This window comes from Pipra filicauda, unplaced genomic scaffold (genome assembly GCF_003945595.2).
Source record: "Pipra filicauda isolate LSUMZ 115617 unplaced genomic scaffold, ASM394559v2 scaffold340_size778089_pilon, whole genome shotgun sequence".
NCBI lineage: Eukaryota > Metazoa > Chordata > Aves > Passeriformes > Pipridae > Pipra > Pipra filicauda.
The window spans coordinates 354,530-381,278 of NW_024104466.1; the positions used below are offsets into that span (position 1 = coordinate 354,530).

General features: G+C 40.3%; 2 protein-coding genes across 4 annotated transcripts in view; one reads left to right on the forward strand and one right to left on the reverse strand.

Annotated features, from left to right (window-relative positions):
• The window catches only part of TSPAN5 (tetraspanin 5), an 84,822-nt gene extending 64,028 nt beyond the window's left edge, over nucleotides 1-20,794 (forward strand). The window contains exons 3-8 of the mRNA XM_027738168.2: nucleotides 7,402-7,548; nucleotides 9,377-9,547; nucleotides 11,480-11,605; nucleotides 14,649-14,696; nucleotides 14,829-14,945; nucleotides 15,512-20,794. Of these exons, the coding sequence (XP_027593969.1) occupies nucleotides 7,402-7,548; nucleotides 9,377-9,547; nucleotides 11,480-11,605; nucleotides 14,649-14,696; nucleotides 14,829-14,945; nucleotides 15,512-15,577 (675 nt within the window). The 3' untranslated portion in view covers nucleotides 15,578-20,794. The remainder of the gene's footprint in view (nucleotides 1-7,401; nucleotides 7,549-9,376; nucleotides 9,548-11,479; nucleotides 11,606-14,648; nucleotides 14,697-14,828; nucleotides 14,946-15,511) is intronic.
• Nucleotides 20,795-23,510: 2,716 nt separating this feature from the next.
• Nucleotides 23,511-26,749, reverse strand: part of RAP1GDS1 (Rap1 GTPase-GDP dissociation stimulator 1) — a 93,809-nt gene continuing 90,570 nt past the window's right edge. For all 3 annotated transcript variants that reach the window (XM_039384236.1, XM_027738161.2, XM_039384237.1), the window contains one exon: nucleotides 23,511-24,176. In XM_039384236.1, the coding sequence (XP_039240170.1) occupies nucleotides 24,049-24,176 (128 nt within the window). In that variant the 3' untranslated portion in view covers nucleotides 23,511-24,048. The remainder of the gene's footprint in view (nucleotides 24,177-26,749) is intronic.

Sequence of the window (26,749 nt, forward strand, 5' to 3'; positions counted from 1 at the left end):
TAGCATTCCAGGCCACATTAAAACTGCAGGACAAAAAGAAATCCACACTTTTCAGAAGTCCCATTTGCTGCTGGCTAAAACCATTTATGGTAGATTTGTGAACTTGGTGGCTACTTTCTCTTTTTTTGCTAAGTTGTCTTGAATTCTCCCCTTTAAACTTTCTTGTAAAGAAGAAAAGCACAATATACAGTCTTGTGACCTTCCTTACGGCCTTTGCAGGGAGGCAAAAGAGCTCATTTGTCAAATAGGCAAAAGAATTGACTTGACAGCCAGTCAGCCAACCCTAAACAAAAACTGGGCAATTAGCATTCTGAGTCATGAACCTGAAAGAGAGCTGGGGTGGGTGGGGGCAGTAAACTCCGAGGACGAATAAAGCGATCTATACATGGATGTACTGTATAGCTCACAGTCTCGCAGTGTTTTCAGGCATGCTAGACTCGGGATTGTACCATAAAATAGTTCATCCATGGCAGCTGATTTCCACCCTCCTCCCTGCAACAGTGACATGAACATTTTTAACATATAAAGAGTCTATACTAAACTCCAGCAACCTATACTACCTTTGCTCAGCAGCAGGGGAAAAAGTTTATATTTCACTGGGTTTTTTTTAACCACTTCAAGTCATGCCTTCTGTTGACTCTTTAAAAATAAACTAGACTTGTACAAAAATGTCTATTTCCCTCCTCTGTTGTATATATTAGATTTTGTAATCTCTAGGGCTGTTCATGGTATGATGCCAGTAGGTGCTTTGGAAAATAAGCTTCCTGACTTCCTCCAGGAGATTTATATTCAAGAGTAGTGAACCTAATGATGAATTGCTGTTACGTCTTCTGAAACCTTACAAGACTGTCTATGGGGACAGACTTTTTAGAAGGAAAGAACTGTGGTTTTGGGGTAAACTCTTTAGAAGGTAGCAAAAGTAGAGATACTAAAGTAGGGAAGAAATCTGCAGATCCTTGCAAATTTTGTTGATTAAACTCAGTTCGTGTATTAAGTTTACTGAAATGAAGAGGGAGAAGTGGAAGAAGTTGATTATGTGCATAAGTTTGGTTTCTAGGCTTTTCCTGTTAAATCAGCATAACTGTAAGGCACTCCAGCTCAGAACAAGTTGTGTGCAGTTTGGAGTACCAGTATGGTACCTCTGTATGCCAGCATAGTATTCTTAGTGAGCAGGAGCTCTTAATCTGGATCTCAAGTTTTAAGGTACACTTTTACTTGTTAATATAAGGTGATTTGGGCCCGCTTTGGTGTTCTGGGAAAGGCTAAACTCCCTACATAGAAACAGTCACAATTTGTCAGACCAAGTCTGTCTCTCTTTACCCTGAAGTGAAAACCACAGTTGTTTTCAGGAAAAAATTCTCACTTCTCTTACTGTCCCAGTGAGTGGCAGACATCAAGAAGGAGTGATACACTAGTCACTCTATAATTGTTATGCATTCATGCCTATCATACAGTTCTTCTAAAAATTATTGCCAGCAAGGAAACTGTGCACGTATCCTGTGGTTCATTATGGGCTGAAGGATACCCAAAGCATATATCTTACCTCTAAGTCAGGGCTGTGTATGGATTTTACGTGATTGAGGAAGAGAGTGAGGGATACTAATATTCACTATTACATTTTGTTTAAATTTCAGTACATGAAGATGAGTAATCTAAACAGACTTCTAAATAGTTTACTAGTGTTCCAACACTTTATAGCCCTTAATCCTGAAAAATCTAAAAATTTGTATCTTGTAATGTATTTGTGCCGGTTATTCACCTATTGAACTCTTCTTTGTCAGGGCAAGAAAGTTAAACTAGTCGTTCTCCTTTATTAGACACTGCTGCTTTTACTGCTTGCTATGGGATATGCAAAACCAACACAAATCAAGGAAATAAGATTTGTAAACATCTCCCAGCTAGTTTCTTGCTTGCGGAGACAAAATTCCGAAGTAGAATTAATTTGGCATGTTTCAATGACTATTGTTCTGTTCCCCATTCTCATTCAGATGCGCAGCATGGAGAAACTGCATGGATTTTATGACTAACAAAGCAGAGAGACATTTTTCCATTTTAAAATCATGCATTTGGAAATACTTTTATTTACCATCACCCCCACGTGTTCCTGTTTGCCGGTGATTCTAAGTCCCACAGACAAGCCTGTGAAAAGGCTAAACCTCTGTTTGCAAAGAAGAAATCTTTTTTTGATCTTCTGGGTTGGTTGTTTTTTTTTTTTTTTTTTTTCCCAGTAATGGAATTCTGCAACAGAGAAGTTTTTTTTTCCCCATCTTGGAGGAAATAGAAAATAAAAAGTAGCTGATTTCTCCCATCCTACTCTCACAGTGTATTACCCCATTGTTCCCTAGGATGATGATTCTCCTAAGGTGTCTCTGACTCAGTATGCCTTGAATTTTCATTACAGGATCAGCTTTTCAAAATTGCTGCTGCCTGGTGTTTCAGTTGGTGCTGTTCTCTTGCCCTGCAGTGTGGTACTGGGCCTGCTAAATCAGCAGCTGTTCACAAAAACAGACCATCTGGAAATCTCACTAGCTTGTTAGTGCACTTGTGACTTCCTTCTCTTTGGCCTCATCAGGAACCCAGGATCGCATCAGACTGTACAGGTGTGACAACACTGAGGCACTGTTCCAGCCAAGATGACTGTCTTGCTTTGGGTTCAGCGTGCAGAGGCTGTGCCTGCTAAATGCAGACAGTGTGGACCAATAGAACAGGAAATGGTGTTGAAGATCCAGCTTGCAAACTCTACAGGTTTTGAAAGGGTTTGAATTCTCTTCAGCCTAGTTCTAGGGTGATCTCATGAACTGAATACCTGCTAGTGGTTGGAGCATGAATTATGTTCCAGGGGCACATCTTCATTTATAAGTAATCCAGCGTGTGTGCTCTGGGACTGATGTGGACTGAAGCACAGCTAGTGTGTGATCACGTCAAATGAACTGCTGGATCTGACCTGAAATATTAATGCAGATGTGCACCAAAGGCAGGAGCTGGAGTCAGGGACCTGTCTCTGGAAAGTAGTACAAGTTGTTCTGATGATCTTAAAAAGTACAAAATGGAGATGGGGTGGGGTAGAAATATGAGATCAGTCTTTCCTGTTCCATCTGTGCATCATTGCATCCTAGTGATTGAAGTAAAATACATTTCACAAATGAAGGAACTTTTCTAATAACTTCACTGTTATGTATTTTAGTTCACATATGGATGATGCTTTTGTTGTTTCACTACCCCAAACAAATTTTGACTTGTGTTGGATTAAAAGATTAATTAACAACTCATGCACTGTTATGTACAGCAAGCTATGGAGGATGGAGGAACAGAGCAAACAGATGATCTGGAGCTCAGCCAGGGAACATGTCCTACTGGCTCTCCTTGTGGGACTACAGCAGAGCCCTAAGTTGACACCATGGGGAGAAGTAAAATATTTGAGTATGTAGCTTTTTACAAACAAAGTGTTTCCTGCCAAATACAGATTATATACGTGCCTAAACTACTAAGAACGTGATGTGCATGTACCTCAAAAATAACCATGCTTCCAAAATGAGAATGTGTGTTTAGAGGAAAAAAAAAGTTCCTCCTTTTAGAAGTTGAAGTATCAGAGTACCTGCAACCATTTAACAATAAAGGTTGAACTGCTACTGGACAACTGCAGTAGCATTGCTGAGGAAAAATACCTTGCATTTGTAGAAAGCCTGATGCTAAACTACTTCGAGGTGGTTTGTTTAGATGTTGCGTTGATGCAAGAGAGAAGTGGACAGTCACCATATATGACAGTCAGTCACCATGACTGACTGCTCAGCCTGAGGATTCAGAGCAGATCACTGGAGGATGCAGTGTTAGGATATGAGATTCTTGATCCTCTTAGAATATGAGATTCTTGATCCTCTGCTCAAGCACCTCTGTAAACATTCCCTTCTGCTTTTGGCTAAAGATGGGATGAAGACAGAATTGATCACTACCAGCTGTTTTTATATTTCTGTCAAACTTTTCCTAGCAGTAGCCATTGCAGCCAAACAATACTGAATACTGTGGTAGTAGGTACAGTAGGCATTACAGAAACCTGTGGTGGATAGGAAGAGTATGTGCCTAGAGGACTGTACGTTTAGTTCTTCTTCACAGTATAAAGTGAGATAATATTCCCCAGTTGTTGCCCTGCTGATTGAAGCAAAATATGCTTTTCTTCAGGGTATTGCACCACTGTATCTTCAGAGAGCTTATCTTTAAGTGTCCAGAAAACTGTATTTCAAGCAGTAATCTTCTATCGACTACCCCTGTGCGTCTCTAGCTGTAACCACAGAGCACTGTCTGTGTTTCTCATTCCCACTGCTGGCTATTGTTTTATTGCCAAAGCCTCTCTGAAGATTGTATGTCCTGAGATGTCCCTTCAGAATACTGATAACTTGGGGTTCATATGCAGAGAGCATATGCAGTACAAACAAGAATTACACAGTATGTGCTTTGCATTGTCGGGATGTATGATTTGGGATTTAGCCAAGCTAGGCTTATGATAGCCATGTGTGCATTAGCAACAGATGCACATAAGATGCTTTCTAAGGACAGCAAACAATGGCAGATAAAGCTTGTATTGTTTTATTTCAGTACATGTCAAATCATTGCTGCCCTGAGAAGCTGGAACCTGGAAGAGATGAGAGATGGGATGACTTGTGCCAGGTGACTGGCCAACATGTTACATGCTAGGGTGCTAAGAGCCCAACTGTGCTAGAAAATCAAGTAAAGTGGGAAAGGGCACGATCAGAAAAACAGTATAAAACTGGTTCAATAAATTTTACTGCCATCGACTTTCATGGCATTGTGGCAAGATGCAAAGGGATGCGTTTCTTACTACACTTTATATTATGACTAGCTTCTCTAAGAGTCCACAGATGTGAGCTGAATTTCACCTGGATTTCTTTTCATTTGAATTTTACTACTTTCATATGGAAAGAGGTTGATTTAGCATAGTAATTTTCTTTGGAGTTTTTGTTGGGTTTTTTTTCGTTTTGTTTTGTGTGTTTTTAAAGAAAGACTAAGTGTCATACAAAAGGAAACTTAAATGGCTGTTCATCCATCTTGGATTTTTTTAAAGTAAATACAAATAATACAAAGGCAACATCCTTTATCCAGTGACTGTTTTTTCCCTCTACTATTCTATGGTCCATCAACTTCAAAATCAGCTAATATTAAAAGAAAAGAGTAGTAGTACTTGCTTTAAGGTAGAATTTATTCTCATCTTGTGGTAACTATATAGGCACAGAAGAAAGGACTTTAAACTTTGTGAAGACATCATTTCAGTAGCTTTTTTTTTTCCCTTGAGGCAGAGGTCATGCTTCCTGTCTTGTGTATGGCCATAGCCAAAGGCCCCGATTTTTTCAAAGGTTTCTGTGTTATTGGATTGTACTGTTTATATTCTGGCTTGTTAGCCAGAAAGTTGTCTTGGATTTCTTTTCTATGACCAATGTAATGAAACAAAAGTAGTGGGAAACTTTTGCACAAGCTGATGTAAGTGTTAATGACAGGTAAGTGTTCATTTCATGCTGGTGTGTACCATCTATTCACTGAGATGGTCCCAGAAGAGGGGATGGGCCAACTGGTTTACTTTGATAGTAGTGCTGGCTTTGAGTTGTGTTATGTCATTCCTTATATCTATTTTTGCGTTTTTAATGAATGACAGTAAGGCTAGTACTATATGTAATGTAGGAGGAAAGTGATGAATCTGATTTGTTTTAAATTTTTTTTTCATTCCTCTCTGTCAGGCAATAGCCTGTTGTAGTAGGAGGGAGAAGAATCCGCTTTGAGAATGTCATTCATGCTGTTGGATTATTGTTCATACTTTAGGATTGGGTCGTAGTCAGGTTTTTCTTTTGCTTTTAGCAAAGGCTGGACTTTTCTAAGGCTCCTTGATGTGTAGATTGGAGAAATTCATGTGTACATTTTTATCTAGTCTGTCCTTGTCTGCAGAATTAAAAAACTTTGAGTACTGTCTTTGTCTACTACTTGTTCAATGTCAGTTTTGCTTGGGAAACTCTATGAAAGTGGTTGCAGACTACATGAAGTAATGTGTTAGAAATATTGGTAGCATGATAATTGGTATGTTTTGAGTGGCCCAAAATAGATTTATATATATAAAATAATCACAGGTCTAAAGCTACGGTTGTGAACAGTCATCCATTAAAAATGTTAATATCAACTTCTGGAAATAAGGTTATAGTAATTTCCTTCTAAATTATTGCTGGTTTGGGACTATTTCAAAGAAACAAAAGGGATATGAACAGGAAAAAGGAAAAGGATGAAGAACCTAATAATTCTGCAAATAAGGAGCTGTAGATGTAAAGGTCTATATTGCTGCTTTTCAAGCCACAGCAATATTCAGGAGTTAGTAGGAAGCAGTAGCCAAAGTGCTCAACCTGGGTTCAGAGTTCTTTGAGGAAATGCAGCAGTGTGCTTTGCATTGACCTACAGCACCAGGGAGGGGAATGAAGAAATAGTAACACTTCAGCATTTTTTTTCTGCCAAAAGGCTTTAGGAAACTGTAACTGTTGCTGTGCAAACACACTGGAATAAGGGAGACTTTGTACTTGCTTCTTGATATGACCCATCTGTTCAGCATCAGCCAAGGGATTACTGGCATCACAACCCAAGCTCTGCTTCTAAGGCGAAAATGGCATTACAAGCAGACTGTGCTGACTGTCATATCTAAAACACAGCATATGTGATTTAACATATGATAGGTCTAACCTAAGTTAGTGTAAACCATATCCCAAGACAAGTCCTTAGACTGTCTTATGTCCCACTAAGAGACTTTACATTATTTTCAAATTTTTACTGCTAACTAATTAGTCGGTAGCCACTTTATTTCTAGAACGAGGTTTTGGCACTGGAGATGCCTGAATCTGAATTGGCCAGGTATGTAGTTTGTCAGAATTGAGTGTAAAATTTTTTGTTGCAAGGTGCTGCAACCTAGGATTAAATTCAAGTTGGTTTTATTACTGTTGACTGCTTTTTCTGTCATAGCACGTGTAACTGTGTGCTTACATAAATGGTGTATATGATATGTAAAACACACCTCATCGTGGGTAATAAGATTGAGTTTTGTTCAAATATCTCTTTTGACTTTCTGGCAGACTACTTCGTATTGCTGCAGAAGCAGGAAATGCCCTGTGGGTTTCTCATAGAAGACTCTAGAAGCACATTTTGTTGTTCATTCACATGTTGATTCAGAAATAATGTACATAATTGCACTTTTTATCTCTTCTGGAATGCAAAGATTTTCTTAATTGTGTTTTCTTGCTGTACTGCAAAACATTTATTTTGCTATAGTCTTCTACCTTTTTAAAAAGAAAAATGCAAGCAGAATTTGTACAACTGAAAGCTGAACATGGTAACTAATTCTTGGCATTGTCTCTTTCCCAGGGAGTGCTGTCCAATATCTCCTCCATCACCGACCTGGGAGGCTTTGATCCTGTTTGGCTCTTCCTAGTGGTGGGAGGAGTAATGTTCATTTTGGGATTTGCAGGATGCATTGGAGCTTTACGAGAAAATACTTTTCTCCTCAAATTTGTAAGTAGCCTTTGCAGCTCTGGCATTCATCAGTTACACAGTGTGTCATGTTATCTGTTCTGCTTAACTGTGTGAAGCTTTTAAAATGTATTTTGGGGAGGAAGGTGTTATCCTGTGTGAGAGTACCACAAAAGCACTTAACTTTTAACACTTTACAGCTCTTCAGTCTCTAGTGCTTACTAGTTGTGTTTTCTTAAGGTTCAAAACAATTGGCGGTAAGAATCATAACATGGAATTACTGCTTTTCGTATGGATATAGCCTAACGTTTTGCTTTCCTATCACAAAAAGAGAGAAATTTCTGCAGAGAATCTGTGTGTTTAACTTGGAGGCCATAATAAACTGCCTGTGAAATACAAGGGATGTACATACACCCCTGAATGTGACCATGCGGCTTCTGCTGTGCAAGTGCTCCCCATGGTACAGAGGAGATAGGACTGTTATGAGGGGTTGCTTGCTGATATCCTCAGTCTGTGCTGTTTAGCTAATTTGGAAAGGCTTCAATGCTTACTTTTCAGTGCTGGGACCTGAGAAGGAGGAAGGGAGGAGAATGTGCCCAGGATGTGTAAAGAAAATGCAACTTGTCTTCTTGAACTCTGGGCTGGACTGTTGGTTAGGAAAGGAGTTGCTGATATGCAGTCATACCTCAGTGTGCAGAACTCCTTTAGCTAAGTAGCTTGGTTCTGTTTTTTTGAAAGCCTTCCTCCTGTGAGCTTTGAAGATGAGGATGACAGTTCCATTTTAGATAAATTGAAGATTTATAATAAAAATGTAAGATTCTTTCCTCCACCACTCCCACTTCCAGAGGTGGGCACAGCCTGGGTAATAGCTGTGTCTCCATAACCATTAGCGGTTAATATATACATGAAAAGGCTTTCAGGGAAATAACTGCCTCCGAGTGACACATTTGGCTCCCACAGACATGTTGTATATGGGGAGGAGGCAACTGAGAGTTACAGTTCTTGAGGCATTTATAAAGCAGCTTGTAACACTTTTTTTTCTCTTCTTCCTTGCTTCTCTTAGCTTGCCTAAAATGAACCCATCTGCTGTACCAGAAATAGCTCCCCATACAGCAGCTGCAGGAGAAATTAAAAATGCATCTGAACACACACAGAGAGCATATTAAAATGAAATTCAAAGGCCCAGTTGCAAAAGGGATGGAGTTCCAGTATACCAGGCCCCCCTGTGTGTTCTAAAACAGTGTAGACTCAGTGGAAATGCTTAGAGAAAGTGGCAGATCATTAGTAATGCCTTTGGCATCCATTGCATTTGCATTAATCATAGCAGCCTCATTTGGTTTTAATGTGGATGTGAGTCATTTCATAGACATTCCGCTCTGACTTAGTCATTAATTAAGTTCTGCTGTTACCAATTTTTGCTTTGTCTACTTAGGCGAAGCTTTGCCAGTGAGAGTAGCTAAAGAAGAAGTCACGTAGAAAACATTTTACTGGCACTACTGGTTGTTTATGCCTTTGAAAATATAAGTGCCTATGCGGAAATTAAGATGGGTTTTCAAGGGCCTTACATGTGGTACTAGCCATTTCTTGAAACTTACAGTGAATTCTTTTGGATCTCTTTGAAAATCCTAGTGAAATGGCCAAGGTTTGAATTTGTTGGCATTTTTATTATTTGTTCGACTAGAATTAAGATTTCTGTACTACAGCCCTAATAAGAAATGGTATATTTTTAATTTAAAATTTCCTGTGTGTTAGAATGGCTTGAACTTGCACTGAAACAAATAAAGCCTTATCACTGGATATAATTATGAGCCTTGAAATAGTTTTTGATCATAAAGGAAAATAATTTTAACCTTTTTTATTTTCTTCATAGTTTTCTGTATTTCTTGGAATTATTTTCTTCTTGGAGCTGACTGCTGGTGTTCTAGCATTTGTTTTCAAAGACTGGATAAAGGACCAGCTGTATTTCTTTATAAACAACAACATCAGAGCATACCGAGATGACATTGATTTGCAAAACCTCATAGACTTCACGCAGGAATATGTAAGTTGGCCTATGTTTATTTTTTGTAAAGCTTACTTTAAAGAAATATTTTAGCATATAATACTTTTGAATGTGTATATGTATGTATATTTGTCTGTACAGAACTTCTACAAACAGTACCTGTGAAAAGTGGTTTATTTGTTGATGTATGACTGAGTAAAACAAGGTGGAGAGTTGGGGTGACTTATGCTGGAAGACTTAGTGTGTCAAATGCATTAAGTTGAAATATTTTATTGTAGGAGATGTCACATCTGTTTAAAAAATTATTCATTTTCTAAGCTTAATTGGGTTCTAAGATGAACGTTGGTGTAGTTTTAGCAGCGTTAGAGTTGCTACACCACGCTGTAGAGTGGTAGAGATATTTGGTTGGTCCAAATGAAACTACAGTGTTGTTTCTGCTGAAGTAGACTTAGTGGAATTGGGCCATTCATAGAGTTCTTGTGACTCTAAACTCTGTGACTCTTGTTCTCTAAGTGACACTACATCTGCACTTAGGAGGGAGTGGTGAAGCCAGAGATGTACCCACCTGTGAGGGTTAAGCTCTGTAACTTAACAGTGTGTGTAAAGGAAAATTGCACTGAGTTTTGCACACAGGTTATTCTATCAGTACCTTCTTGCTCCAGTACTCAGTTCTGGCCTGTGTTGATGAACTTTCTTTGAATTTGGCCCTGTGTGGGTAAGATGGTTAAGTGTTGTTTGAATTCATGTTTACTAATTTTTGTACATTCTACAATTAAGATAGTTTCAACATTTGATTTGCCTCTATGTGCCTGGGGGGAAAATGGCAAGTAACAGGATGTGGATCCTTGCACTGGTTTGAATCTTGTCCAGTTGGGAGAAGGTCAGAGGTCACTACATCTGAAAGCAGTGATCCATTTGTATGCAACCAAAAGCCTACAGTCCAACTTTGCAGTCACTGTATAAAGCTTTCTCTCCTTATTGGATTAGCACTCTTAGCAGATAAACCAGAGACAGCACAAGTCTGAAGAGCAAGCTACTTTTTCAACCAGTAAAGATAGTGCTTGAAGACATATTCAGGTATTGCAAAGAGAACTGTGCTACATCTAGAAAGAGAGAATTGCTATTCCAATGCTTTTAAAAATGTGGTTTGTTTGTGGGGTTTTACATTTTAAAACTTTTTTTAAGTTGACACAGATGGGTTCATTGGGCTAGCTTCTTAAATGCTGTAACCATCAGTGCTCCACTGATCTCCAGTCCATTCTTTGCAGTTCAGCAAAGCACACCAATTCTTTGTGTGTTCAACATGTTTTGCCAGAGACTAAGCCTGCCTTTTGGCAAATATACTCTTTAAAGAAGTCAGTAAAGATGTTATTTGTGCAGTGTGTGATGCTCAAGAAACAGCATGTTCATACAGTCTGATGCACAGACAGGCAAAGTTCTCCCAAACTGGCTAAAGTACCAGTGTAGCCCTCAGAGCTGATTAGTTTTGTTGAGAATCCAGGACACAATTAGACTGGACAGAATGTTACACTCTTGGCTCTACTGTCCCTTGGGCTGAGCTTGTAGGCTTGTGCAATTCTGTGGTGGTGTTTGGGCTTATCAGGTTTCTCTCCAGGGAGCAGCATAGCAGGGTGTGAACGTAACTTTAATCACATAATAACTTTAGAACAATTTACAGGTTTGGAATGGTCTTTAAAGAAACAACAACAAAAACAAACAAACAAAACCAATAAAACAAACAAAAAAACCAACAAATAAAAAAACCCAAACAAAACCAACAACAACAAAAAACCCAAACAAACCCCCCCCCCAAAAAAAAAAACAAAACCAAAAACCAACCAACCAAAAGAAGCCAGTGGGAGCATCAGATTTTGTTTTGAAAGCTAGAGGGAAACTGGCAGCAGTGATGCGTGTTACTAATGCTGAGATTTTTGTTCTGAAAGTTAAGAAGCTCTCCTTTCTTTGTTCTAGTGGCAGTGCTGTGGGGCTTTTGGAGCTGATGACTGGAACCTTAATATTTACTTCAATTGCACAGATTCCAATGCAAGTCGAGAGCGCTGTGGTGTGCCATTCTCTTGCTGTACTAAAGACCCTGCTGTAAGTGACAGTCAAGAGGGTAGGATGGGGCTGCCGTTCCAATTGTAAATCACTCTTCAAGATTTTTTTTTTTTTTTGGTCTGGAAATCATGCATAATCATTACCTTCTCACCCACCTGTATTCTTTCTGTTCTTCAAGCTCAGCTTACCACTAACTTTTCTGCAGACAGCAAAAATCCTAAGCTAACTTAAGTCTTCATTGTTTGTTTTCTGTTGCTTTTCATTAGAATGAGAGAACCATGGGCTTGGCTGAATGTAAATATTAATTTTAGCAAGTATAAAAAGCAGAAGCTCTTAATGAGTTGAAGGATATGAGCTTTCAATTGAAAATCATCAGAACAGCACCTCTTAAGATCAGACACACTGAAGGAGATATTATTCATTATTTAATGCAGCGTCCTGAGGCTGCAGCCAGTTTGACCCAGTTTGTTCCAGGTACAGTAATGAATGTCGGTCTGTGCCCGGAAGAACTGACATGTTTGCATTAGAATCTGGAGTTGGGTATAGACACCTTTACACACTCTTTTTCTCCCCTGTAAAATTACTGCCTGTCCTACGGTCACCTGAAATCAGACTTGAGAAGTCAGAAATTGTTTGAGGGAGCAGCTTTTTGGTAAATTTTCATGTCTTTTAAAATAGTTATAGTTCTGGATCAAGCAGAAAATGTTGGAGCCATGTATTGCTAATATGGACATGATCAAGAGTGAAGAGTAAAGTGTAGGAAAGCATTCACTAACAGTGAAAGACTTGGAACAGGGATGGCTGTGTACATAGAGAGTGTTATGCGCCTAACAGTGTATACATTTGACTTTCATATGGCTTGAAAGAAGCTGGCTTTGAGTGTTTGCATTATCTAGCAATTCAGCTGTGGCTTTTTCTCCACCTGGAATGACTTAGAGTTCCTTGAATGTATGAGTCTAGCACTGACTGAAGTTAGGCAAGTTTCCAACAGGCACCTCAGGTGCTTCCTGCCTTGCTAATGCAATGCAGTCACTGCTCCCAGCATCCAGTCACTGCTGCTGCACTCCTCTTCTCCTGATAAGGCACTGCCACTTGCATAAGCTGGTTCTGGTTCCTCTGCAGTGAATGTGTCTTTGCAGTAGTTTGAATCTTTCTCACAAACATAGCTGAAAATGTTTCAATGGGATATTAAAACAAAATGTAGATTAGGCTCAAGCATTACATTATGCTTTGGATTCCCTCTACTGTTTGCCTGTCTCCCCACCCATCCACACAGAGGTCATCACAACCCAGTTTTAAAAATATGGTTGTTATAAAACCAAACCAGTGACAGCAGTACAAGGTAATCCTATAAATCCTATAGTTCTCTCTCTCTTTGTTGTGTATATGGCTATGCAGTTTCTTAGAGTGTGATGGAGCAACCAGAAATTTAAAGATTAATCTCATTCATTGTAAGGAAGCAACACACTTAATTGCCTTTAAAATAAAGACTAAAAATATTAGAAGTCATGTATATAATGGATATAATTGTAAACAAGCTGTGACTGGTTCAATTGCAGTGATTAAATGTAGGTTTATTCTGCGGAAAAGCAAAGTTGTCCTTTCTGGAATTAGGATTCAGCGTTGGACTGATGCAAAGAGTTATGTGGATGCTTTATTGAACAGAACTTGCTTTTAGTTTAGCTTGAATCAGGAAGTGGTAAGTTTAAGGTAGACTAAAATAAGTATCTTAAAACAAATTTTGACTCCTGTAGTTCACTTTGCTATAGTTTAGCAGGTTCCTTTACAGACAAGTGTAGTCAAGTTTGTTTATTTCAATTGCATTCTTCATACCTTCTTTCCGTTAACAAATTCCAAGGCAGAAGACATTAATGATGAAGCATACAGTACAAGGAAGAAAACTTAAAATCCCTCTGTCAGAATCTTAGGTACTTTTACAGCCCTGAAGAACTTGGCACTTATATCCCGGCATTGAAAGATACAAGTTGCTCAAATCTTAAAGGTTCATTAAGGGAATCCAGTTTGGGCAACTGACAGAATGCAATCTGTTGTACTTCCTGCAGAGTGAGGAAACAGAGGAGCTTTAGTGCTGATAGGAGATATTTTTTTCCATATGGCTGCTTTTTAAAATCCATTTCTCCACTGCCTACCTTTCTCACTTCCCACAATTTGATTACGTTGTGGTGTTTTGTACACCTAGCTAAGATTGGCTGATTTTCTCACTTTCTTGAGTAGTTCCTTCTTCTGCTCATTGTTATTATATGATAAGCCAGTAACTTAATATTTTGCTCCCTTTGTGGATGACACCGAAAGTACTTGTTTCATTTTGTTGCCATGAAATAATTGTATACAAAGTAATAATGCATCTTCAGCTGTCAGTGGATAGCACTTGTTCACTAGGGAAAGTCTTCCAGAGGCTATTTTATTACCTGTGCTTTGGGAGCACTAAAGGAAAGGAAGTAGGGGAAAAAAACCCCCCTCCTTTCCCATTGGTATTAAACTCCTGTAAGAATGAACAGACAGTAAGAACACGTTCTGTTCTTTTTTCTTTCTGGTTTTTGGAAAGGAACTAGATACTGTATATATTTCTAGGGACATTCCCAGAAAGAACTTGTAATTTCTGCAACAGAACTGCCCCTTGTCACCTCTTCATTCTGCACAGATTGAACCCTGAAAATGTTAACAGTATTCTTGGCATATATTTTTTAGTATAGACAAAACCTTTTCAGCAGAAGGTTCTTCCATTTAAAATAGATGTTCCCTATTCCCTTTGCTTTGACTTCTGAATGCTTGTATCTGGAACATGAAGTTCACCCAGGTGGAGGGCTGGTCTTCCCAGCTTGCTGACTAAATCATGAAAAAGTTTTTTGACCATGTGCTTTTGTTTGTTGCAAATAATTAATAGCACTGAGTGGAAGAGGAAGGCTTTATTTTAAAGCAATATGCTAATCAAAGTTAAGGTGATTGTCTTATTTACATACAGGACCAACTCTGGGGAGCCTGGGAGAGGTGTTTGGGAGACATTTCACTAATTGTCTCTCTCTCTCTCTCTCTCTCTCTCTCTCCCCCCCCCCCCCCCCAGGAAGATGTTATTAATACTCAGTGTGGCTACGATGCAAGGCAAAAACCAGTAAGCTTTTTTTTTCTTTCTTCTTAATGTGGTATGTTAAGGATCTGAATCCCTGTTGCAAGAGCAGATTATTCTACTGATGGGATAGTTGAATATAATTATCTCTGTTTTCTTCCCTCTTCTCCTTGGCAGGAAGTTGATCAGCAGATTGTTATCTACACTAAAGGCTGTGTCCCTCAGTTTGAGAAATGGTTGCAGGACAACCTTACCATAGTTGCTGGTATATTCATTGGGATAGCATTGCTGCAGGTAAACGTCACGCTCCCTGTAATGAGTCACGCAAAGGAATAACGAATAAAGTGAATATATGAGGGGGGAAACTGTATATGAGAACTGGAAATACAGTGTCAGGTACCCATAGAAATATAATGTGCTGGGTTTAGTGAGGGGAACTAAATGTATGAGGCTTTCTTTGTGTTAAGGACTATTTAAATTTCTATCTATTGGGATGCATTTTTTTCTTTTCAACTCTCTGTAGGTCAAAACAAACACTCTCTTAGATAAAGCTTAGGTAGAGGTTTTTAGTCCCTACAGACTTACTGTTTCTGATGGTGTTTAAATGAGCAGCAGAAAGCCTTTAGAATTGCTTTTGTTGAAGCAAGACTAGAACTGTTCAGTTTCCTGAAAGCCAGCGGCACTATAAAAATACTGGCATTACAGGAGTTTTGCAATATTATTCCTTCTTGCAATTTACTGTTAATTTGATTTCTAACTGTCTGCTGCTTGTTTTCATACCTAAGTTCTATATAACCTAAGGAACTGAACTTTGTGAAGTTACCTTATGCTCTAAATGAATAAACTGTTGTCTCTTCCAGATATTTGGGATATGCTTAGCCCAGAATTTGGTTAGTGACATTGAGGCTGTCAGAGCCAGCTGGTAAAACTGCTGAAGTAACCACAACAAGACACTGGACAACCGAAACCCTCTGAAACCTCCAGTGTGTCACTCCGACACCAAGCTGTATGGACATGGGTGACAGGGAAGCCTTCTCTCCAGAGCAGTCTCAAGTCTAAGTTCCTGATATTGCAGTGAACTTGTGTTTCTTTGGGGTGGGGGAGAGAAGAGTGGGCTATTGAAAATCTGCTGCTCACTGACAATTTTTTTTCTTTTAAACCACCACTTTGAAAGCTGTTGAGCCGTGAATCTCTACTGTATTCTTGATTTTGAGTAACAAGTGGACACTTTTTTAAATTGGTGTATTCAGTGAGACAGAGTTGCATCGTTGTAGTCTGTGGATATGCTGTTTATTCTTCATGTCATGAGCTCTTTGGTAGCTGCCAAATATTCCTGAGATAGTCTGTCTCATCACCACTCCATAAAGGAGCAATCTTCTTGTTTTCACAGCTAAACGTAGCTACAGGCATAAACCCATGAAGCAGGAAGCAACTTTCTATGCATCTATTGTACAGTAAAAGAAATTGTTTTTAAAACAAGGGAAATTTTTTTTTATGTAAGCTTCCAACCATCTCCCTGTAGTACCTTGAGGTTGGAATCAGCAAGCTCACAGGGAGAATTGCCTAATTTTATCAAGATCTTTCTTCCTTCTCCACCCTTGTATGATGGGAAAGGAGTTTTATATTTGACAAACAAGGGTTGTAGAGCCTTTGGTTGCTGCCATACCTTTGGACATCAGTCTTTTAAGGCAAGGATGGGATATAACTGTATAAATGTATGAAAGCAGTGTGGATGTTGGGTCCAAGTGAAGAATAATATTCAAAGAATGATTTATATATTAACTTAAAAAAAATCAAAACATATGTATCTGATATGGCAAAATCTTCTGTTTCTCTGAAATTTAGTGTAACCTAATGTTTTTAGGGATCTTGCTGATATTAATGCTTTGAAATACTCCTGCAAAAATTCCTTTTTTTGTCTGTTCCTAGCTGAGGCTTTGGTCTTTCTTTTTTTCTTTTTCTTTTCACTTGCATGAGCTGTGGAGTAAGCATCTGTGACACTCCAGTGCTTTAAATTCGTGCATATGTTTTAATACAGTCTAATCCAATCTTATTTATTGGTAAACGCATGTGATTATGGAAAGATCATATCCCATTCTCTTGGAAGTTGGAGAGAACAGTTTTTGCCAGAGTAAATGCATACCTCCAGTGAACAAATCCTTGCTATGGAGATGTCTCCCTTTCTTGCTCTAAAGGCAACAAAAAGCTTTCTTGATGCAATGGAATAAAAGTTTTAAAATAGAAGTGTTTATTAGGATCAGCCAAGACAGACTCTTTTGAATTGGACAAAAGAGAGTAGAATTTGGAATAAAGCACAACTAGTGGAAGAAGGCTTACATCAGGTTCCATCCAGCTTAGGCTTTTTGATTTGTCCTTCTTCACTAACAGTAGTGAACTTACAGACCTGACCATGGCTTGGGTAGTTTTATTGCACTTTGTATAAATTTAGCTTGTTTTATGACCTTTCTCACTATCTGCAGAACTAGTCCTGAAAGCTGTAGGTTCTCAGCTCCTGCTTTGGTCAGACAGTGACAAAGGGTGTGCAGCACCTCTTTGTAAGAACTTAACATGTTTCTAAGTTGAGTTTCCTAAAACATGAGGTATGTGGAGTAGAAGAGATGAATGCATTGCTTTCAAAGCTTTTCTGTTCTGGGGGATGGATAGAAGGCTGATCTGATGACCTGTTAAGGCCCTTTCTGGTCCTGTGACTCTTAAACAAATGAGTATATATACCCTTGCACGTTTTGCCTTTCTGTGCTTTAGCTGGCCATGTTTTTTTTCCCCTCTGAAGGCTGGTGATAGGCACACCAGCACTTCACAGATGCCTCAGACAGACCTGTTGTCCTCCTGTCTTTGAGCATTACCTCATCCTCTTCTGGTTAACTCCCACTGACTGGCTCTGAATCAGGCAGCCTCCATATCCCTTGCTATCTGCTGTTAAAGGCCAGCCATGACTCAGAGTATTTTTTTAAAGCCTTTGAAAGCAATTATAATTCACTGTCCTTAATAAAATTGGTTCCACCTCACCACAGTGTTATGTTTTTCTTAGCCACTCCTCAACTTGAGGAGTTACTGATGTTTGTTTTGCCCCAAAAGGGACACACCATTTTGCCTGATAGCGGCAGGACAGGTATTGCTGCACTGAAACAAAATGATGCAGGGAGGAATCAGGGAAGCAGGGTTGAGGAAGTAACCCTTCCACCAAAGAGCCTTGATTGTGACCCAGGGCTTTGGTTTGGAGGAAAAAAAAGCCCAATTACAGAAACATTCCTTGTTGCCACTGATCTTGAATACTGCTGTTGCTGCTCTGGGCTTCTGAAGACAGCTTCGTTCTTCTACTTGAATTTCTGCAGTTGTACTGTATTGGCCTTTTGTCTTGTCACGCTGTTCTCTCAGTTCCAGTCTGCTGAATGTGCTGTTGGCAGTGTCAGACTGATAGGAGGGTAGATCCTCTGAGGTGAGCAAATCTTGTTCTCACTACTTGCATGTGTACACACAGATGTGCAACACTTCTGCTGAATCCCGGAATGACTGACTGTTCTTACAAAAACCACTAAATAACTTATTTTTCTAGAGCTTGTCTTTATTGCTGCAAATGTTGATCTTCCTCCCTCCCCCACTCCCAAGAGATACTTATTTTCCTTGTGTTCAAAGTTGTTTGATGTATGTGTACTGAATGTTCAGGATTAGCTGTCTATATTGCATATTTAAATCCCACATTTTCTTGTCTAAAGATCAGGTAAGATGTCCTAATAATGCCCCATCAGCAGCTGGGCTACTCAGCAGCTTAAGTGTCCAGTTTGGATAGCTTGTGGGGAGGCCTTGGAAATCAATGTATTATTGTTAGAGCCTGCTGAATACAAGCAAGCTTTCTTCCAGAAAACGGAAAAGTTCAGGTGAGCTGCAACTAAAGCACAACTGCTGCTACATGGGCTCAGTGTCTAAAGCAATAAGATACAGTAGGCATGAGGACTCCTTGGCAATTTCTAGCCTGCCTGGTGTGGTGGTGGGGTAGATGTGAGGTCAGAGGTCAGTGTAATTATCTTTAATGTGCAGTAGTTGTTCAGAGAATTGTTGTCAGGCTTATGGCCCTTTAGACTGTGAAACAGCTCTGTTTGTGTGATTCCTGTGGGATGGTGGCATTGCTAATGAGGAGCCTGGTAGCTTCAGCAGCAGCAGCACTGGGCTTTAAAGCCATTTCCATATACCCCATTGAGCCCTGCCAAAGGGCATCACAGTCCTTGCTCCTCTGCTTTCTAAATACTCTGTGTTCACAGACCTTTCTGTTGTTTGATTTTTTCCTTTTTTTTTAATTAATAGCCTAATTGTCAAATGTTTGATTCATCTCTGTGTGACTCTTTTGGTAGCAGTAGAATCTCTTTGTTTCAAAATCCATAATTTTGATTGTGCCCCTTAGAGTTTGAAGCTGTGGGGATGCTTACTCAAGTGTGCTCTGTCCTGAAAGCCTTCTTCTCTCCCCTTTGAGAGAGATGCTCATTGTAGTTCTGGTGTGTAAATAGTGTTTGAAATGTAAATAGTAGCATGCAGATTAAATGATTCTTGCACACGACTGCTTTTCACCCTGAAAGTGTTTATTGTGGATAGGAAAGGTGTCCACCGTGAGAGTTTGCTGGTGAGTCCTGTGTGGTGGTCCAGGCTGTCCCTCACACCGGGGGTGCGGCCTGAGCACCTCAGCTGCCTGCGCTTGCATGTCTGCCCAGCGGGCAGGCGGGTGGCAGCACCTCAGAAAGGTGGAGCCCTGGCCACCCTTTCGGGCTCTGGGCAATGGCAGGACCTCCTTTGCCTTTTCCCTTTGCTGCTTGGCATTAGAACAGCATTAGACTGTAAAGTGGAGGGTTGGTGTCAGCACCTCCAGTTATGGGAGGTTGCCATCCCTTTGTGGCGGGACTAAACATGGTGCTATAAGAACTGTCCTGGACGTCAATCTGTGTTTTTACTACTTTAGAGTTACCCTTGGTAAAATTGGTTCTGATTAATATGGTTGGTAACAAGAGAAACTATTGTGTGAGTTTTTGATTCCGTTTCCTTTCTTGCTGTGTGTGCCTTTTGGTGCATTGAAATGGCAGTTCTGCAAATACCTAGGAAGGAAATTAGACTTTAAGAGGTGTCAAGTACTCCTGAAGATTCAAGTTCCTCCCTCCCATTTTTGTTTTCTTTCTGAATCTTTTTCAGATACCTATAATAGGTGATGAAACTGTCTAAAGCAAACAAAACAATACTACCCTGATCCATTAGCTACCAAATTTTGCCACTTGAAGAAATAAAAAAATCAGTCTCCCTTAACATGCAGGATACAAAGAAGTGTTTGTGACTACTAGCGTGCACCAGGCAGCACTGCTAGCTGTCTTTTGTGTTTTGGCAATATAAGTGTGTTAATAAAAAACTCTATGCCTACATGTGTTCATGTTCACGCTGTGTACATAGTAGTGATGGACCTGAATACCACCTTGAGCTCTGGGGAGATTGGGATTTGGGTTTTGTGACTCAGACCCATTTCTGATACGTATATTCCAGATTAGTTCCGGCTGAATCTCTTTTTCTGGTTCATCCTAAGGTGTACAGCAAGGTGTTGATATTTACCCTTTGTGTATCATTCCTTTTTATATGAATGTACTCTCTTGTGTTCCTTTTTTTATCAGTTGTAAAATTGATTGTAAAAGCCAACTACACTTACCGATTGAAAGTATTGCTATAACAGAACTGCATGCCCAGTAGAGTTTGACTTGAGCTTTAGTTTTCTGATTTTGGATTGGTTCCCTTCAGTCTAGGAGAAAAGCATAGATCAGGTGCATAATGTATTACTTGTCATCTTTAGCATTAGACTGTGGTATTGTATCACATGCTGATCTCAATGGATGTAACTGGAGTCTACTTAGGAAGTTAATGCAACTTCCTGGTAATTCATTTTAAGCTATTGAAAGTGGTCTTGGTCATGCTACTTGTGTTCTTGGGTTTTTGTTTTTTAATAGAGGCATTTTTTAGGAATGTTTTAATACACTTATGATGGACAATACAATAGTTTTAATAGTCGTGCAGTATTCTGTATTTACTTGAAGTAAATCATTTTATATGCAATTTGTTAGATAATTACACTTTTATAAATAAAACTGTGTGAAATATGATGTTGTGAATGTGTACTCTTGATGTAGCACTTAATACAATACATTCATGCAAAATCCCTCCAGGAAAAGACCCCCTATCTCCATCCTCCAAAGTAACAGTGGAAATAAATCCCCAAGTCTCTCATCTATGGTGTAGAATACTGTATTCTAATTAAGTCACGAAACACATTATCACACCACAAGTGGCTGCCCTTAAATTAATGATAAGCTAATATGTGAAGAGCACGTCCTCACTTGAAGAGATCCCGTATCTGCTGTCAGCTCTTGTTAAAAGTCTCTGGCTAATGAACATGCCCTGCTTCTTTCCAACAGGTCGTTGGTGTTCCTCAAGCTGCAGTGACTGCTCTCTCCCCAGAATCATTTTGGTGACCCTGAAGTGTTCATAAGTTGCTGCTTTGCAGGAAACAGCACAGAGGGGATTTGTCACAACTTAAACTTTTGAAAGGGAGGTGGGAATTTTATTTGTCTACATGCAACATGTCCTTAAACAGAAGTAGTGAGAGCTGGCTTATTTTTTTTTGTGCAGGTAAAAATGGGTAATGATGTCTTATGCTTCTTTGGACAAAGAAGGAAGCAGCCCTTTTTTTTTTTTTTTTAAAGTATTTCAAAAACTGTAGATTTTGTACACAGACCACCACCATGACCAATTTGAAAGCAGGTCTCTACATCCAGATTGAAGTGGGTGCTCTGGATCCAAGGATCCATATTGTTGGGATTTGTGTCTTACCCAAAGTGAAAATTCTCCTTGTAATAAGGACATTGTGAAATGTAAAAACAGATGGTTTTTTATCTTTTTGGCTGGTGTGATGCTAGGTCTTGCAAACTTCCTAGAGATGCAGACAGGTGTAATACACGAGGCAGGCACTGCCTGCCCTGTGTCGTGTGGCCACAGAGATGCTTTAGCTTGGTTTACAGTGGTAGTAAGACAGAAGAAAAGGCCCCATGTCCAGCATTGCCATCCTAAAAACAGTCTGAGCAGCAGATGTCAAGCTTTGCTGAGATGTAATCTATCTAGTAAACATCTAATTGGAATTATTGTCAGCAGTTTCACTTAAGTTGCCTCCAGTCAAGTGAGTAGTGAAATACATGCGATAGTAACATCCTTAAATCCCATTTCTGGCTTTGAAGGTGCTCAGAGGATAAATGATTTACCAGCTACATAGAAATGACCTGCAGGCTGCAGCATGCCTCAGGACAGTGCAGTGTTTGTGTGGCCAGATACAGTCTCCTCAATTACCTCCTTCTACTGTGACATATACCCATCTTCGTCCTTATGCAGCCTTTCCTTCTTAGACTTAGCACAGATTTTATCTAGGAATGTAAGTCATTTGATGTTCCATCCAGGGAAACCATGTGAAAGTAGGGTATCACCATTGGCCTGTGCTTATGCTTGCTATGACAGTGGTATCCTTGCTTTGATGATCAGAATATGGCTAATGCTTAACCACAGCTACTGTTAGACAACCAGGCAAACGGGAATTTTTTCAGTGTCACAACTTTGTCCGCTACAGCTCGTACGAGCACTTGCAGTTTATGCCAATGTCAAAAGAATGGTCTCTTTCTAGAACCAGGTAGGTCATTGATAACTGGCCTTTCAAATATATTTTGGGATCTGTTTAAATCAGTTTCTGTGCCTGACAAAACTTGGGCTTGTGAGGGCCTATGACCTGTGACTGTAAACATGCTGGTTATGTTCAGCAGCAGTGCAGAGGTTCTGTGTTGTTTGAAGCCTGATGTCACAGGGTCCTGCACTCTGTTCACAGCTCTGCACTCTGTCAGTGGCTTTACTGCACTATTGCTAGCAAATGCCTTTTTGAATATGTGGGTTTGTTTTTTTCTGTTGTTGTTGTACAGCTTGGTGTTAGAGGCTTTTTCTGGATGTTTCTGGCACTGGATTAAATGATTAAATGGATGTGGAATCTCAGCAGTGTGAAAACTCCTGTAGCATCTGCTGCGTTTTTTCAATTACCTGGCACAGGGATCTCATGGGTGCTTGAACTTTGGGTTTGCTGCCTCTGATGATAAAAAAGGAGCCTGAAACTTCCAAGGCTGGCACTTCAGCTCTGGAAGTGCTGAATTCACTTTAAAATGTTATAGATCTTATGACCTTCGTGCATGGTGGGCTTGATCAAGCTAGGTAATGGTATCGCATAGTCCAAAATAACATCTGTTGGCTTGCTGGAAACTCGCAACTGCTCGTTGTTTTGCCAAAGTGGTGTCTGCTGATTTGCTCACAGGCATGTTACAAACCTACAAAGGAGCAGCTGTGAGATACGATGCTCAGACTGGCAGTTTCCATCTCCCTTACCTAGGAGAGGAGAAAAAGGAAGTGTCTTGCATCCTCCATTTCTCACTCGATGGGCTTCTGTTGAGAAACTGCTGCAAGATATGCCCTTAAAATTCCATCTACAAAAAAAACCCCTAGTAAACAAAAAAGCAATCCCAAGCAAGCCCAAGAGCACTTGTACGCACATGGCTTTATAGGATAAGGATTGTATCACGCACTGCTGCTCAAATGCATGATTGTTACACCACACAGTGCCTCTGTGTGAGCACACACAGCAGAAGTGGTTGGAATAGTTTCTTTTGTATCCGCTCAGCTGCAAGGCAGTGAATGCGTCGGGCCAGAGCCAGGAACAAAACCAACTCCTTGCCAGTGCACGGTAGTGCAGTCGCAGCTTCTGCGTGAGATTACAAAAGAGGATAAACCACAGAGTAAAGTGAGAGCACTGAAATTTTTATTTGTTACCTCTAGGTACCACGAGTTTGACATTAATAGGCAAGACCAGTGAATGAGCAGCAGTACATTGCATTCAAACCTGAATCTCCAAAGCACCAAAATTTGAGCTAGATTTACTTCTTAATCCTATAGTCAGCACACTAGTCTGGACTTGCTGCATCTCGTATTGTCCCTAATTTAGTAGTACATTGTTATGCAGTTAAGGGGCATGAGGAAAGAGTCAGTTGTGTAGTACCACTTCTACATCATCATAGGACTACAACATGCACATTCTACTGTGTGGCCCAAGCAACAAGAATACAAGTAGAACAGTTACGGGTGGAGACAGGTTCATGTTAACACCACCTATGAATTTGTAGAAACCTTTTTGGACGGGTACCTACAGCAGTTCATCAATCTGTGTGGGAACGTTACACGCATGCACGAGTGATACAGTGGAAAACAGCAGGAGTGGCAGCAGGACGGAGGACAAAGGAGGAATCTGTGATGGGATGCACTGGAAACAAGACCTTCCTCAGCTTTCTACAGCAAGTCTCTGCTCTGTTAGCGAGGCCTGCTGGGCAACAGTTTTGTTCTCATGGCTGCGGAGTTTTGATATGACTTCTAGAAACGCCATGCTCTGCACTTCCTTTTGAAGAGGCTCTGGAAAAGGAAATATTAAACAGTGCTTTGTATGAGACGGAAAGAAGAACAGAAAACTGTGAGCAACTTTTCTACTGAACCCTGTACACACATAAGCACACAGCTCTGTGTGTACACATAATCTGGTTATTTACTTTTTTGAATTGCTTTTGAGGAATGAGAAAACTCTTCAGGGCCTGGGGCATGCACAAACTCCATGGATTTCAGGTAATTATCAGTGATGAAACTGCTGAATAGCAGTTCAGAACATCCACCTGGACTGCCTTCTAAAACAGAGGCTTTGGAAGTATTTTTACTGAAAACATTTTTTCACTTTATTCCTTAAACCAGCCTGACCAAGTGAGGTCTCAGCCTTGACAGGCTCACTGCATTGTTTGTGTGTACCAGCTCTTACTGGTTGTGTGGGGATTGATGTCTTTAATGGATGTGTCATCACCTGGTCACTGTTTGCTGTCCATTCACAGCTCAGCTCTGAAGTTAATGCAAACACAACGAACGGAGCATTGCCCAGTGCTGCGCATATGGATACACTGCTCATGTTTTACTCAAAACTAAGAGACACTCTGGTAAATCTGATCCTGGATTGCATGGTACTTTAATAAGGAGAGGTTGTGAGCAACTCATAAAATCAAAGCCCCATACTCTAAAAATCTCACAATTTTGATCCAAAGCAGTTGGTTTTGTTTCATGCTCTGTTCAGGCAACTCCAGTGAAATCCCACTCAGCAACAAATGTCTACATGTATTGTGGAAATGTCTACATATTATGGAAAGCTGTCTACAGCTTTCCACATGCTGCTGTGGTCCTGATCTCTGAATTTCCCAGGAGAAAACCCAACCAAACCTGCTTCAGATAGCTACGCTGTAGCTGTGCTATTTACTTCTTTTTTTCTTTTTAAATAGCAGACTTTGCATTTGTTCCCATCCCTACCTTCTTTCTTGTTCACATATTTTTAGTTTTCACACAGTTTAACCCCCACCATGTCAGAGCTGGGAACTCTCATGCTGCTGTGCACCTGGGAACCTGTATGTGATGTCATCAGAGTGATGTCAGTGAAGCTGTTGGGGTGATTATGCCATGTAAGCACTTTCTTCTTTCTCCTGAGATATCAACATGTTTATACAGGCATTTTACTGTGCTTTACAGCGGTTGATAACATCCAGGTTCCCAGAGACTCTCGCACACAGAAGTGACTCTGCTTTTGATGATTCTTCTGTTTTCCATTATCCTCATTTTTCTTTCTCTAACCATTCACTCAGTTGCAAGAGAAACTTCCAGATGGCAAGAATCACATATAAATTGATATCTATTTACTGCTTAACACTGAATGAAGTTCAACAAAGGCAAAAGCAGGGTCCTGCACCTGGGGAAGAATTACCCCCTGCACCATGCTGGGGGCTGACCTGCTGGAAAGCAGCTCTGTGGAGAACGACCTGTGGGTCGTGGGTAACAAGCTGTCCATGAGCCAGCTGTGTGCCCTGGTGGGCAAGAAGGCCAATGATATCCTGGGATGCATTAGGAAGAGCATTACCAGCAGGTCAAGGGACGTGATGCTGCCCCTCTACTCAGCCCTGGTGAGGCCACATCTGGAATGCTGTGCCCAGTTCTGGGCTCCTCAGTACAAGGGGGACAAGGAGTTCCTGGTGCAGGTCCAGGAGAGGGCAACAAAGATGCTTAAGGGATGGGAGCGTCTCTCTTATGAGAAAAGGCTGAGGGAGCTGGGAAGAGGCGACTGAGAGAGGACCTCCTGAATATATATATAATTATCTGAAGAGACAGTGGCAAGAGGATGGAGCCAGGCACTTCCTGATGGTGCCAAGCAATAGGACAAGAGGCAATGGGCAGAAACTGATGCACAGGAAGTTCCACCTGAATATGGGGAAGAACTTCTTTACTGTGTGGGTGACCGAGCAGTGGAACAGGTTGCCCAGAGAGGTTGTGAGTCTCCCTCACTGGAGATATTCAAGAATGGTCTGGATGCAATGCTGTGCCATGTGCTCTAGGGTGACCCTGCTTGAGCAGGGAGGTTGGACCAGATGACCCACTGTGGTCCCTTCCAACCTGACCCATTCTGTGATCCTGTGAATACAGTTGTTGGCAATATCAGTTAAATGTGATGCCAGATATCCTGTAACAAAGCACAGTAACAACAGCAGTCACTGGAGAAATTAAACTTACCAATAATTAAAGCAGTGGAACCGCTTATAGTCTTTATGAAACTATACTGGGGTCTATTACTTTAAAATGACTACCCAGGTCTGTTTACAGTAGAATACAGAACATGTAAATGCTCACTGCGTGGAGACAGTGATAAAAACAGTTTAGAGTCAACAGAACTGGGAGAGAGGTGTACTTTAGTATTTTCCCATATAAAGGACATTTGGCTCTTTGATCCTCCTCTCCTTGGTTAAAATAATAAAAAAAAAAAAAAAGTTAAAAGTTAATTTGCTCAGTTGCTACTCTTGTGTTCTCACTGATTTTACATAGGTCTGTTCGTCAGGAAGCAGGGCAGAACACTGGGTCAGTCAAGTGCTAGGCCTAAACTTCACAGCTGCATAATTCAGTAATGTGCT